At 39.6% G+C, this 14,264-nt stretch overlaps 1 protein-coding gene across 1 annotated transcript; it reads left to right on the top strand.

The window, feature by feature from the left end:
• Window positions 1-235: 235 nt before the first annotated feature.
• Window positions 236-13,959, top strand: LOC118119798 (serine/threonine-protein kinase 24). Its single transcript, XM_035174113.1, has 11 exons — window positions 236-790; window positions 3,415-3,645; window positions 6,640-6,696; window positions 6,849-6,957; window positions 7,681-7,838; window positions 8,626-8,811; window positions 8,909-9,054; window positions 9,179-9,311; window positions 9,436-9,504; window positions 9,694-9,830; window positions 11,001-13,959. Exons 1-11 carry the CDS (start codon window positions 749-751, stop codon window positions 11,032-11,034), a joined length of 1,302 nt encoding a protein of 433 aa, XP_035030004.1. The 5' UTR covers window positions 236-748; the 3' UTR covers window positions 11,035-13,959.
• Window positions 13,960-14,264: the final 305 nt, after the last annotated feature.

Raw genomic sequence — 14,264 nt, 5'->3', positions numbered from 1 at the left:
CAGATTTGGGCCACACATAAAAAGCATGCACTGTTTTCCTCTGAATGGTGGTGACCAAATGCGTAGCAAAAATACATTAGTACCTGAACGGTGAGCTTCAGCATTTTACTTTAGTAAATGTACTTAGTTACTTTGCAAAACTGCTAATTCAGCTTGAACAGTGTTAGACCACGTGTGTCTGGCACCTGTGAGAACGTCCTTCTTCCTGTGACGTTAGTCAGTTTACGAATGACGAAACGTGCACGTCCTCCTGTGATTGGCCCTGCGGAAAATGAAAATAACATTAGCCAAGATGGCGGCGGGCGACGGAGAAAAGTAAGAAGATAATAGAACAACAAGCGATATAATCTACACAGCAGTGCGCATTCATTGACCGTGTGCGACTATTTCAGACCAGACCTCCAGCCCAGCGTCGGGAAACCGCTGACCACCCGCCGAGAGAGACCGCAGCGGGAGATAAAATCGTTCAGCTAACTGTTTGCTAACTAGCTGCTAAAGTAGCTAGCACAGCGAAGGCTAGCTAACTGCGGAAGGCGAGTGGGGAGCGGGCAGGCAGCTCAAAGTGCGAGCTGACAAGTCGAGCTTATCTTTTTTAGAAGCTGCCGACATCTCCGTTCGAGACAGTAACCAGCTTGTAACACGGACCGGGTCATTCGAGCCGGCGGCCCGCGGGGGAAATCAACGTTTAACCGCTGATAAGACAAACTGAAAAGCCGAGGAAAGGCGTCATCTTTGCCGACCTGACGCCATGGCTCACTCTCCTATTCAGATTGGACTGCCGGGGATTCAGGTAAATACATGATGTTATCACTCAAAAAGCCAACTTTCAGAGGCAAGTTCTTTTAGTTTAGAGCCACAACACTTGTTTACTTTAATGTCCCCCCTCGCCTGTAGCTCGGAACCTGAAGAATCAGCCTGTTAATAACTTTATCTTGACCTCACAAGGGCCACTGCATCGCTACCAACCTTTGCTTTGCAGTGATAAATGCTCTTATTTGTCAAAGTCCAGAATGACTGTGATCTAAGCTATCAATAAACACTGCTGTCATCTCATTGTGTCTCTCTGTTGGGAAATATAATGCCTCTAAATGACAGACAGCCCGTGTAACCACAATGCCCTTTTTCTGACTGAGACTGAACATAATTCATAGACATCCATGCAGCCATTATAGACTAAAAATGCACGTCACAGTTTCCTCACAATCATTCACAAGTTGTGGTGTTGTGTGTCCAACAGTGACCAACTCAGAGATACACACTGTAATGCGATGTCAAATAGGAAGAAGCTGCCAATTCTCAAATGTGACAAGATGGAAACATGTCTCATATTTCTCGTTTTTGCTAAAATTGGCTCGGCAGTCACTTAGCCAAGCAAATAATATGGCAAATATGTTGTCAATCATTCAATCATTTATTTGATGGGTCACTCTATAAAATGTCAGAAAATCCAGAAATCCTTGTCAGAATTTTCTGATCTGTCCTTAAGGTGTTTATCTTGTGAACAACAGGAAAAATATTCCAAATATTGTAATTCAAATTGAGAAAGGCAGTCCATCTTTATGTATTGAAAGCTGAGACCAGAGCTAATGAGTTTACTAATTGTTTTAGCACTTTCATCAAAATCTTTCTTCCATCAACAATATCAATGACTTCAGCTATGTTGACACATTTTTTGTCATTATTTCATTATCAGTGAAGTGCATTTTTATTGGCTGCCAATGCCACTGGCTGTCTGTCACCACATGTCCTGGTTGAAGAGTTTGTACAAAGTAGGTCACACTACAGTCCCTGTGCTGACAACCTGCCCAGAACATGCATGATTATTCCTTTGACAGCACGTTTATATGGCTATTTTATCTTGAACTATGAATGCTTCATTAGTATATTCACAGACAAATACAGGTTTAGAGGGAAAGCAGCAGATCTGAAACCACAGGTTACTTTGCAGAGCGGTGTTAGCAGATGGAGACCTGGCAGCAAGCCTTCAGTTTTCAGGGTTGTGGTGTGTGGTTGACACTAGACTACACAGTTGTGTGCTGCAGATGGGAGGGCATCAAACACATGCTTTTAGAGCGAGGTTCAGGCAGCTTTAGTTTGTTGCTGTAAACCTGCTGACTGTGGCTATGGCAAGTACATTCCCATCTTGTGTAGTCTGTGGTCACAGTGCCCTTGTTGATTTTCCCATTGTTTTTACAGAGGTCGGCCTCGACATTTTAATTTTCACCTGGATGACTGACCACACCAGTGTTATGATAGTAATTTGGCCGTGTTGTTTCTACTCTGCTTTATTCTGCACTGCTCTGCCTCTTTGTCTTTGATGTAAATTCCCTTTGCTGTCCGATTATTCTGCAGCCCCCTCTTTGCCAGTTTTTCAAAGTGCAGCTGCTCATCTCTCCCCTTCCATATTGGCTTGACCACACCATGCATTAGCTCTTTTACAGGAAACGATTCTCTGAGGGGACTCTAAAGCAATGTGCAGCCTGAGCCAACAGATCATCCTCTAATGGCAGGGTTACCTGGTAACTTAGGCATCAAGCTTAATTGCCTAAATTCTTTCTTATTAAATCTAATGCAAAAATGCAATTTCTTGCATGTCAAATTTTTGGGAAATGTTTAATAAAAATGCTACTTTTTCAAGATAGACTAATTTTTGCACAACCTTTATCATAAAATGTATGGCACTGCAAACACTACTCAAGCAGTTTAGGCTAATGACTCACAAAGGGAAATTGAAGTGGCCAACTAGAAGACCATTATTCCCTCCTTTGGTGTTCCACAGGGAAATAAGCCATTTAGTTCAGTCAATAAGCAGGGTGTAGTGCTTCAGATTCTGTTTGGCCTCTATGGGAGAGGTCATCAAGCCTTATTTATGTCTGTGTTTTGCTGTCTAATGATTTAAGTGTTACTCTAACCCTCAAAATTGGTCTGAGATAAACTGCAAAGTACAGAAGTTGTAATGTACAAGTCAGGAGAATGTTGCTGACAGGGTTTCGCAACACAACCAGGCTACATTTTTGGCAAAACATTATATACGTGTGCTGATGTATTAACCCACTATCTGTGTTTGCATTGACTTTGTATATTATGGAGGCAAAGTAAGCAGCTGCCAGACTGTGAGGTTTATTAACCTTATCAAAAACTGCTATGGTGAGTGTAGCCAAGATAATGACTCAAAATTAATTGGGAACCATTCTGATAATAGCTTAATTGTTTTAATAATTTTTATAAGCAAAAATGCTAAACATTCTCTGGGTCCAGTGTCTCAAATATAAGAATATAATGCTGCTTCTCCTTGTCATGTAATTGAGTACTGTATATTAAAGTTTTAGACTGTTGGTTGGACAAACCAAGCAAACAGGATGTGTTCTGCATTATTTAAAAAGCACTAAAATGCATTATCTCTCTGTCACACAGAATTTCAGAGCCAACCCGGAGGAGCTATTTACCAAGCTGGAGAGAATAGGAAAAGGCTCTTTTGGAGAAGTTTTTAAAGGCATCGACAATCGGACTCAGAAAGTTGTAGCTATTAAAATCATTGATCTGGAAGAAGCAGAGGACGACATAGAGGACATTCAACAGGAAATCACTGTTCTCAGCCAGTGTGACAGTCCATTTATCACCAAGTATTTTGGATCTTATCTCAAGGTAAGCTTTAACCTTAGGAATCATTTTGTGAACTTGTCATAGCTCCTTATTGACATAATGCTCTAATTTGCAAAGAAGGTCAATAGACAATAGCTATGGCTAAAGGGAAAAGTATTGCCTGTGTAATATGGCACGATTGACAGTAGAACAACCAGAAAAGGGCCAACATTGCTAACATATATACCTGTTGGATTATGACCATTTGGACATTGAAATGTTTTGTACCTTTTGCTCTGTACTCAGATTGGATTTGCAATGACTATGAGGTTCATGTGCTGACTTTCAGCTTTAATATCAGGTATCACATGCATACAGGGTTTTTACTGGCGCCACCAAGCCCAGGGCAGACACCCAGGGAGCCGTGCACAGCTCCACTAAGTCCGCTTACAGTGTTCATTTTGGGTCTTTTCATTCATTTGGACTGTTAAAAAGTGGAATTTTTAATAGTTTTTACTAGCTCTGTCAGTAATTCACTGCTCCTCTCTGTGTCCAAATCAAGCCAAACCGACCGATGCAGGAAAAACCCTGGCATATAGGGTGAACAATGAATGAATTCCAGCCCTTTATTGCATAGAAAAGTGCAGCATGGCCTACAAGTGTACAGGCCCTGCAATATTCGTCTGCTGTGAATGTAAACTACCTTAACAACCCTTAGAGCCTTACAGCTGCTCTGTACACGACTCAAGTCAGCATAGGACAAAAAAAGAAAATGCAAATGTATCAGGTCAGTGTCTGTGAGAAATGTATTAACAGCATCACTCTGTGGTAAAACATGTTTTCTAATTACAGTAGACTTTCACTTCACATGTGACTGTGCTAAGAAAGCCTCTCACATCATTTACTGTGGTACTTGGCAGCAGTAAGGAGACGTGGTGGTCCATTACTTGCTGCTGGCTGAAATGGAGAATTAAGTTTTATTTGTGTGTACAAACATGGCATTTGTTTTGTGTGTTATGTATATGTTTATTAAACAAACTTTAGTACATGTTGGTAGCCATTTGATCCATAGGAGTTTTCTGTGGGGATTTAGATCATATTCTTCTTGCCTGGTTAGTAGTAGTGGTGGCAACCATTGATCATGTTAATGGCAGTTTCATTTATTCCCCCAAAAAACTCTAACAACAAGGTGCATGCTGGTCCTCTAAACCAACAACAAGTTAGTTACTTTAGTTTGACCTGCTGATTTTCCTCTGCTTACTCTCTACTAAAGCAGTTGGAGCAGCAGTGGTTGGTAACACACTGCTCATGGAGGCAATTAAGATGCTTTAAAAGTCTTAGTGCCTGAATCTTTTAATTTGTGTCGAAAGTCATGATCTCAGCCAAATCTCAACACATACACAATACAAATATTTTAACATCAATCTAGACTTGTATTTCCAATGTCCACTACAAAGTTCATAAATCTGTTTTTGTGTTTTAGGCTCAAAAAGTTGTAGCCCACAACATATTCCTCACTGAATCCACAGCAGCTTTAAATTCCTTCTCCCAGAAGCAGCTATTCCCAAACGCAGAGCATTAATTGTCCCTGAAAAGATGCAAGACATGTTAGAGACTACCAAATTTCAGAAACTGATGTATTAGATATATACATAAAAAAATAGGCAGTGATTCCTAAGATGGTCTTATCATCCCTTATTACAATTCCATATAATTTAGCCATGATATTTTACAGTTTAACCTAAACTTTATTATATATATAACTAAATAAAAAGAAAACCCAATACAACCAAATAAGACATTTGAATTATGAAAACAAACACATTTCTGAATGTAACATGAATACAATCTTTTCTGCATGGTTTACTCTGTAAAATAAAAGTTTTTTATATCAAGAAACAAAAACAGATACCGGTATATCTGTGGAAGGCTCATAAAGATGTCACTGCTCCTGTCAGTGTGGGCAGCAGCAGCAGCCGAGATAGTCTGAGTAAGTTTGACATCCTAAGTCGACTGAGTGCACCTGGAAATCACAGCACATAAACTCAGATGTCATATCCATAGATTTAGAGTTGCAGTGATGGTATTACACAAGACTCCTGAGCACAACTGGATCAGACAGCTGAGATGCATCTGGTGTTTCCGACACACGCAGGATTCACCTACAGAGGATGTGGTCTTACTTTTTAAAAACATTTTTCATAATCTATGATCATATTATACTGAGGATTTTACCTCAGTGCTCCTGCCCACTGAAGATAAGACTTTGAAAAATGTTTTTTGAGTATTGAGATGAAAGATTGTTTGTACATCTGGTTTCCTGTAATAGTTTCCTTTTTCATTAGGTTGAATTTTAACCTACCTGCTTTGCCTGTTCAGTGTAAATGCATGTGACAGATTAATGAGGAGTAGACTCAGCTGCTGGAAAAGCTTACACCAGCCTGTTCTAATGAGATATTTAATTATTAATAGTGGGAGTGTTGGTCGATAAACAGATAATGATATCAATCAATCAAACTTTATTTTTACAGCACCTTTCATACAGTGCAGTACAAAGTGCTTCACAAATGACTGATGAGGCAAAAATAAGACTTATGTTGGTCAATTATCAACCGACTTCTTATTATGAAGTGTCGGTTTCTCTAACAGACTGAACACACTGGACTAATCATTGCCAATTCAGCCATGTACAGAACAAGTAGTATGCTGTGTTACTGCATACATAATTTAGCATATGTTGAATGTCATTATGCCTAGTTGCTATCATATTCACATACATGTATTTTTCTAAGGCAAGCGGGTAGCATATAGTAAAAAATGGCATGACCAAATATTTAATATTTGTCATAATAGTTCCTTCATGTTATCGGTGAAGTTTATATAACCACAAAACAAAGCTAGTGCAACTTTAATCTACTGGGAATTTGTCATTAATTTATTTTAATATAGTTTTGTAATAGTGAAAATGGTGAATATAAAATTTCAATCTGTCGTAATTACAGCTGAAGCTATGAACACAATCTAGACTGAGTAGCTAATATCTGTTTTACTTTTCAGGGTACAAAATTATGGATTATTATGGAATATTTGGGTGGAGGATCAGCCCTTGATTTGGTAAGTTGATCTCAAAAAAATTTTTTACAATTTGATTTTCCTTTTTTTCCATTTGTTGACAATTATTACAGTTTCATTATGTTCAAATACAATGTAACATTTGTGCCATCTTTTGGAGTCGTCCCACATTTACCAGTTGTCATATCTTCTAGTTGGAACCAGGTGCTCTGGATGAGACGCAGATTGCCACGATCCTGAGAGAAATCCTCAAGGGTCTTGAGTATCTTCACTCTGAAAAGAAAATCCACAGAGATATCAAAGGTAACCTTGTCTTAGCCACGAGCAGATCCAACTTTTTGTGCTCTGGCATCTGTGTTTAGTTTTTTTCTCAATTTCAGAGAATGTATGATTATCAGTAAACCTTGTTTCAGTGCATTGTTTTTCATCAGATCCAAACACAAGTCATTTGAATAACGTTTGCCCACAATTCACTTTTAAATGTATATTGTGTGTAAATGCAGCAGTCTGTCTTTGATGTGTCTTTTTGTAGGATCAAATAAACGTTGTGTATAACAGTGATGGGTAATAGAGGAAGACATTTTATTCGTTGACATTTACAGCACTGAAGCAAACATATGTTGCTGTGTTAAGAGTTGTGTAGATAGGAGCTTAGTTTATACAGCTTTTTTTGTGCAATGCTTCATCAGCTCTGTTTAGACTTGTGTGAAAGCATTTGAGATCACAAATGCGACCTGGGCCTCATTGATGGAGCACCCGCTCAACTGTCGTCGTCTAGCCCACTTCAGTTCTCTTGTCTATTTTCAATGTCCTCTTTGTGTTGCAAATAAAAACACTAGGCAACATGGTTAACACTTTACTTTGCCAGATAATAAAGACATTGATCTTCCATTCTAGAAACAAGGTTACTGCCAGATGTTTGGAACTATTATATTACCAAAGTGGTTGGTGCTTTGTCTTTTTAAAGATCTGAATGTGTATATATGCACTAAAATCATGTCATCTTCTGGTGTGTCTTGCTTTTAGCTGCCAACGTCTTGCTGTCCGAACAAGGCGAAGTGAAGCTGGCAGACTTCGGAGTCGCTGGCCAGTTGACAGACACACAGATAAAGAGGAACACATTTGTCGGAACACCTTTTTGGATGGCACCTGAAGTTATAAAGCAATCTGCCTACGATTCAAAGGTTAAAAATTCTCTCAATGTTTCCTGTGATCACAGTCAAGTTCAGTGCTTTATTAATGATGTGGTCTGAACATGTTCAAATGTATGATGTCATCTGTGAGTAATGTTGTGTGGGGGGGGGGCAGGAGAAAGAAACCAGGAATCGTTTTATATACTTTTGTATTCAAGAACTGTTAGACTAGTTGTTATCAGGAAAATGGTGGAATTCACTATTCATACCAATCCCCTAAAAGTATTTCCAACGTTTACACAGTTGAGAAACATTTGAGGTTATACAATAATAATAATGTCCTAAACAGATTATACATGTTAATATGCAGAATATGTAGGCACATTTTTTTTGTATGAATAGGTTCCGTACAGGATACTGCAAATCAGTTGAGATAATATGCTTATATCTTCTGTATGAATGAGGTTATGTTGACTGATGGTCATAAGAAAATACCCAGGTGATAAAGCAACTGTTCTGACTCTTAGTATCAATATGAGATTTGAGAAATGTACTGGCTGTGTGGAACATTTTCAAGATGATTGGTCCTAAATGACTGTGAACATATTTTTGGAATAGCCACAAAATGAGTCAGAGTGGCTCGTCAACACAACCACAATGTCACCATCTTTAGTTTGAGCTTCCTCAAACACACCAATGCAGCTAAAATCAGCCAGTTTAAATGTCACTTTACAGCATTGTGTCTGTGTGTGTGTGTGTGTGTGTGAAAAAGTGTGTGAGATTCTGTTGCACTGATAAAAGCATTGTTTTTTTTGTCGCTCGTCTCTTTGTTTTATAGGCCGACATCTGGTCATTAGGAATAACTGCAATAGAGATGGCTAAAGGAGAGCCGCCCCACTCTGAGCTTCACCCTATGAAGGTTTTATTCCTCATCCCAAAGAACAATCCCCCGACACTGGAAGGAAGCTACAGTAAACCACTGAAGGAATTTGTTGAAGCCTGTTTAAATAAGGAGCCTAGTTTTGTAAGTTAAAAAGTCTCTTGTACACTCTGTTAAACAATGCAAAGAAAACTCTAATTTTGATATTCACGGCCATGTCTGTGTTATGTGTTTTCTTTAGAGGCCAACTGCCAAAGAGCTGTTAAAGCACAAGTACATAGTAAGGCACGCCAAAAAAAATTCCTATCTGACCGAGCTGATCGACAGATACAAGAGGTGGAAATCGGAGCAGTCTCGAGATGAATCCAGCTCTGAGGGATCTGATGAGTAAGTTGTCTGCACCGTCATTATCCAGCTCAGTGAATATCAGGACACAGCAAGTTTACAGCCTGAAGGAAAAACTTGCAGCTGCTTGCATTAATGAGGTTCCTAAAATCATGTGTCACTATAGCGAGCCAGAAGACCAAGCATCTGGAGGCAACGACGCCACCAATGATGACTGGATTTTCAACACCATCACGAAGAAGGACCGGAAAAAGATTCTGAATGGGGCAGCACAGCCTGCTGAGCCAGAGAGGACAGAGGTGAGATTCTACAACATTGTAGAGGAAGAATATAATTTATTTGTAGTGGAGCATCCCTACTTGGTAAGTTTCCTTTGTGTCAGAACTCACTCAGATTTCCCTTTTCACCCATCTTCCTTTCCAGGTGGAGGAGAGTCCAAAGAGGCCTTTGTCACAAAGCTTATCATCAATATTTTCTCCATTGTTTTCTGAGGTAATGTTACTAACTATTCTTTGCTGCATGGGTAATTGCAAACAAAACTATCAAAGTACATGTAAATAAGTTATTTGTTGCTCTGCCAGTATTAAATCTATCCAATCTTTGTTGGAAAATACTCAACAGATACAATATTTGTGCAGACCATCCCATTACAATGTTATCTAAAAGTTGTCATGGTTACAGCTGAAAGAAAAGAGTGAGACAAGTAATGGGAAGCCAGAGGTTGCAGAGGAGCTACGGAAGGCTATTTTCCTGGCAGAAGAAACACACCCTGGCATCTGTGACTCGCTGGTGGCTGAACTAGTGCAGAGACTTCAGAGGTAATTCAAGTTCATATCATTACATCACATTATACTGTTATTTCTCATGGATAAGTAAAAAAAATGGTTTGAGATTGAAACAGGTTGTTAAGGTGAGGCTGTTAAGGTTTAATTCCCCATTTAAAGCCATATTTAACAGCATCAAGGGATATCCATAGTCTATTGGTCCATCAGTCTGAGACTTTGTTCCACCGGGAAATGTCTCCTCAGAATTAAGTGGATTGCATTGATTACCTGTCAAACCTGTGCACAGCCAAGGTTTGTGGCTCTGTGAGGAGCACGGTGGTAAACTTAATGCTAACTTCTGCATGCAAGCATGCTCACGGTGCTGATGTTTAGCAAATGAGCCCTATTTACAACAGAGGCTGATGGGAACGTCAGATTAAAAGTTTGTCCTCATTAAACTGTGTGTGTATGGATGCATCACCATGTGATTATATTCCTGTCTGAATCAGATGTCAATGGCGATCCATCCAGCAGCTGTACAGATGTTTTTTTCAGAACCACTTATTTGAACATTATGGTGCTCCTAGTGGTAAGAGTTAGTCGTGCTCATCTGGGGACCATGAATGTGTGGACAAACTTGAGAAGTTATCTATCCAATAGGTTTTGAGATAGGTCAATGGTGATTCGTCGACAGGATAACAAACCGACATCAACCCGACAGCCATGTCACTAGCATGGCTAAAAATCTGTACATTCATACTGGTTATTCATGGTTCTTAGAGTGTAGACTTGAATAACTTGCAGTGATTGCATGAATTTTCATTTAGTGTGACCAACAGCAAACACTTGTTTATGACTATATACCTCAAAACATAGTTAGCAACATTCTAAATGTTTGGATGTTAGCTGTAAGTGTGTTAGCATGCTAATGTGGTCTTTCAGCAGGAAGCTAATCTCGGACAGATAAAAGTTTAGTCAGGTCGGGCCATATAGATTTGAGCCTCACCAACAAAAGTTTTTAAATGGGAACTGTATAGGAGATAAACTTTCTTCCACCTTCAGTACAGGACAATATGTTTTGCCACATGGACAAAGGAATAGTGATGAGGCCATTATCCTGCCAGCAGTGTATGTGTTACAGTCACTTCTGTTACCATAGATGTTTAGTCTTGTTTTAAACTGTGGCCGTTTCAGTAGGTACATTTTTTCTTTCCTTTTTGTCAGGTTTTCTGTGCCACATGCAGCTGCCGCTCAGTGAGAGGAGCTACATCCAGCTCCGCTCTGTTTCTCCACCCTGGTGGCCGCAGTCAGATCTTTTCCTCTGACCTCCACAGCCAGGATGAAGTCTCCCAGGAAGGTCTCCATCGCTCATTTGCTTGAAGCAAATCCTGGCCCTACTTAATGTCTGTTTTTAGGCTAGCGCACCACCAGTGGGTCCCATTCAGGACAGTCAGTGGCCAGCCTGTGAGCTGCCACCATGACTGCCAACTGCTGTAAGATGTCCTTTCTCAATACCTCCTTCACGAAGGCTTTATTTTAAGGGTGGTGTTCCATATCTTTTCTGCAAGGACTTGGGTTTTTGGTGAGTTTGGTTTTTTTTTCACAAAGGTTTACACTCTGGAGAAAGTTCCTTGCTTAATTAATCTTGTGCATGTGTGTGTGGCTGTGCGAGATATCCTGCAGTGAAGAGTGTGGAGTGGGCTGACGCGTTCTATTGAAAACTCAGGTATCCTGCTTTAAGTGGATTGGGTCCTCTGGGAGATGGAAAGAGCTCTATAGGGTGGTTGTACAAACTTGTATATAAGCAAATTTCTACAGATTCATGAAAAAACAATGGAGCGTTTGTAATGGAACCACTGTGTACAAATGGCCAAATGCGACTGTAGATAATGGTTGTGAGGTAAATATTTTGAGAGACTAAAATGGCCATAAATGAGATTGCCTTGCCTTTGTACTTGTTCTTTTGTGTATCGATCTTTGATTTCTAAGTACTCATCCAGTGAATGAAAATGGCTGCCCTCTATCATGTTTAGATTTATTATATATTTCTTAATTCTCTTTAATTTTTTGGTTTCACACTCTGTCTGTGGCTGTAATAATGTATGAGAATGTAAGTGGCTGGATCATGTAAGCCCACACCAGTTTTTAACACTGGATGCTCTGTTTCCAGTCCTGATTCCACAAGGCCTTGAGTTGGTGTTGGGGTTTTTTGGACTTTGCCTCATTCCCATCTTTTTTGCTGTGCGCTTTTGATTGATCAGATAGACTGAGGTTTCGTCCATTCATTCCATTTACAGGGCGACGCCATCATGTATTTTATCACTCATAAAGACTCTGTTGGTCTTCCTAGGAGCTGCAGTGGTACTATCTCCTCAGCGTACCTACATCTTTAATTGCACTTCAAGTATAAAATGCCTTTTACTATAAACAAAGTAGCCATAAAAACAGTAGCAGGAGACTTAGAGTATTTTGCAGGTATGCACCAAACTACCTGGGACAAAAAGGTCCACCTGAAGTCTCACAGCTTGGACTCTGGAGTTGGTGATGCAGTGTAACATTTGCCTGGCTGTATCTTTCCATTTGGGACGTGTGAGAGTTTTTTCAGCTGTACAGTAGATGCATATAGACGCAGACTTCTCACACAGTAGACGACACTGCTCTCAGATGTACATATTAAAGCCAGGAGGTGCTCAGAGACCAGCGGCACTGCTACTACTTCTGACTCGTTAAAAATGAATGTGCATGACGGAGCCCGTTGGTCGGCCTGAGCAGTATGCGTTGTAGCATACTTCTACAGCACTGGAGTAATGTTGATTCCTGAACAGAGTTGACGCAGCCTTAGAGTATTTGTTGTGAATGGAATGAATAGTGTCAGCTTTAAAATGTTAGAGCAAATGTTTTTGTTGTGATTCCCTCCCCCCCACTCCCTCCCTCCCTCCGGTATTAAAATGCACATGTGGCGATACTTAAAATGACAAATGAGAAAAGATCAAAACTTCTCAGAAGAGAGATGCATCTTGTGGGGTCAGATATATAATTATTTTTTTCCACATGGCACAAGTTCAAGGAGCTTTAGACATCAATAGGAAACGCATGTATTCACTTTCAAGCTGAGAATTAGATGAGAATATTTACCCCACTGTCACAGCTTTCCATTAAATATATACTCAATGGTCACCTGTACAATCTAATGCAATTCAATACAACAGTCCTGCTGTTGTATATAATAATGATAAACGTATAATTGAATTTCCAATCACGTCAACAAAACCTGAGGATTTTATGGCAGTGCTGTTGTATTCATTAACATGACTGACTTTCTGCTGGTGGCCTGGCAACTGCTCAATAAGAGCTGATTGGACAGAGTAAGACTCGCTCTTTCCTCCATCCCAGTATTATGCTAAGTTAAGATAACTGGCTGCTCTCTTTAGTTTGATATTTACTGTGAAGTCCGTCTCATCTCACTCTCAGCCCCCAGAAACTTGACGAATCAACGTGTGGATAGCCATTCTTCCAATGAATGTCCAAGTACATATAAATTGTTCTGTTCTGTCTGCTTATTATGGAATTACAGTTAAATGAGTAACGGTCAAATAAGTAATCGCGATCATTTTCGTACCTGTTCTATATTTGACTTTTAAATGACTCTTTATTCAAACTTCTCATATGAAGTGTGCCGTGTTTGCCCTCCTCCCCAAACTGAGACACAAAATCACCATCGTTTGCACCTTTAACGTTTCGTGGTCCGAAATGACTCATCTTTTGTGTTGCACTTTGTACAACTCTTCTTTATTATGGTACTTAACAAGGCTTCAGTATGTCGCAGTAACACCTCCTCCTCCCCCTCCTCGTTTGTCGTATGGCAGTTTGAAAGCGGTGTGATGGTGAGAAGTCATTTCTTCTTGGCACAAGTAGGCATATATTCTATTGAACTATTTTTATAACCCAAGAGAAGCAGTATTATGTAATAGAGGGAGTCGACGTTAGGTTCTGTGATGTGTTCGAGTTTCACTAAACACTGGATAGCAATCACTTAAAAGGTACATTTCATTCTGTGTGACTCTGCTGACCGTTTATAATCCAGTATACGTGTTCATGCTAATCAGGCCAGTGCTGTTGGGTTTTATTGGAAGTTGTCAAATGGTTAAGGAAAATAAAAATAAAAATTCAATACAAATCTGAACAGTTTTGCCTTTATTTGACCAAGTCCTACATCTTCACATGACCTTATTTAAAATGTGTTTGCCTGTGATTCAGAGCTGGTTAAATGTCAATGTACACGTCAACCTGCAGTGTCTTGGAAATATCACCCTCGCTGATTCCTCTACCTTATTACACTTTTAGTTGTAATTAACTTGTAGCCTGTGATGGTGGTATGGTTTTGAAATGCACAAGTTAATCAAGGTTATTTAGTTTATTTATTATTAAATATTTAGAGATATATTACTTACTGAGTAAATGATTTAGTCTAGTCCCAGTGACACTGCA

Source organism: Hippoglossus stenolepis, chromosome 13, assembly GCF_022539355.2.
Source record: "Hippoglossus stenolepis isolate QCI-W04-F060 chromosome 13, HSTE1.2, whole genome shotgun sequence".
NCBI classification, from domain to species: domain Eukaryota; kingdom Metazoa; phylum Chordata; class Actinopteri; order Pleuronectiformes; family Pleuronectidae; genus Hippoglossus; species Hippoglossus stenolepis.
The sequence above is the reverse complement of the archived record's forward strand: the minus strand, read 5'-3'. Positions and strand labels throughout refer to the sequence as shown.

Excerpts from the sequence above, each read along its gene's own strand:
- LOC118119798 (XM_035174113.1), top strand. The coding sequence starts at position 749 with ATGGCTCACTCTCCTATTCAGATTGGACTGCCGGGGATTCAG. Across the intron at positions 6,958-7,680 it reads AATCCACAGAGATATCAAAG|CTGCCAACGTCTTGCTGTCC; the intron begins GTAACCTTGTCT and ends TCTTGCTTTTAG. Across the intron at positions 7,839-8,625 it reads AATCTGCCTACGATTCAAAG|GCCGACATCTGGTCATTAGG; the intron begins GTTAAAAATTCT and ends TTTGTTTTATAG.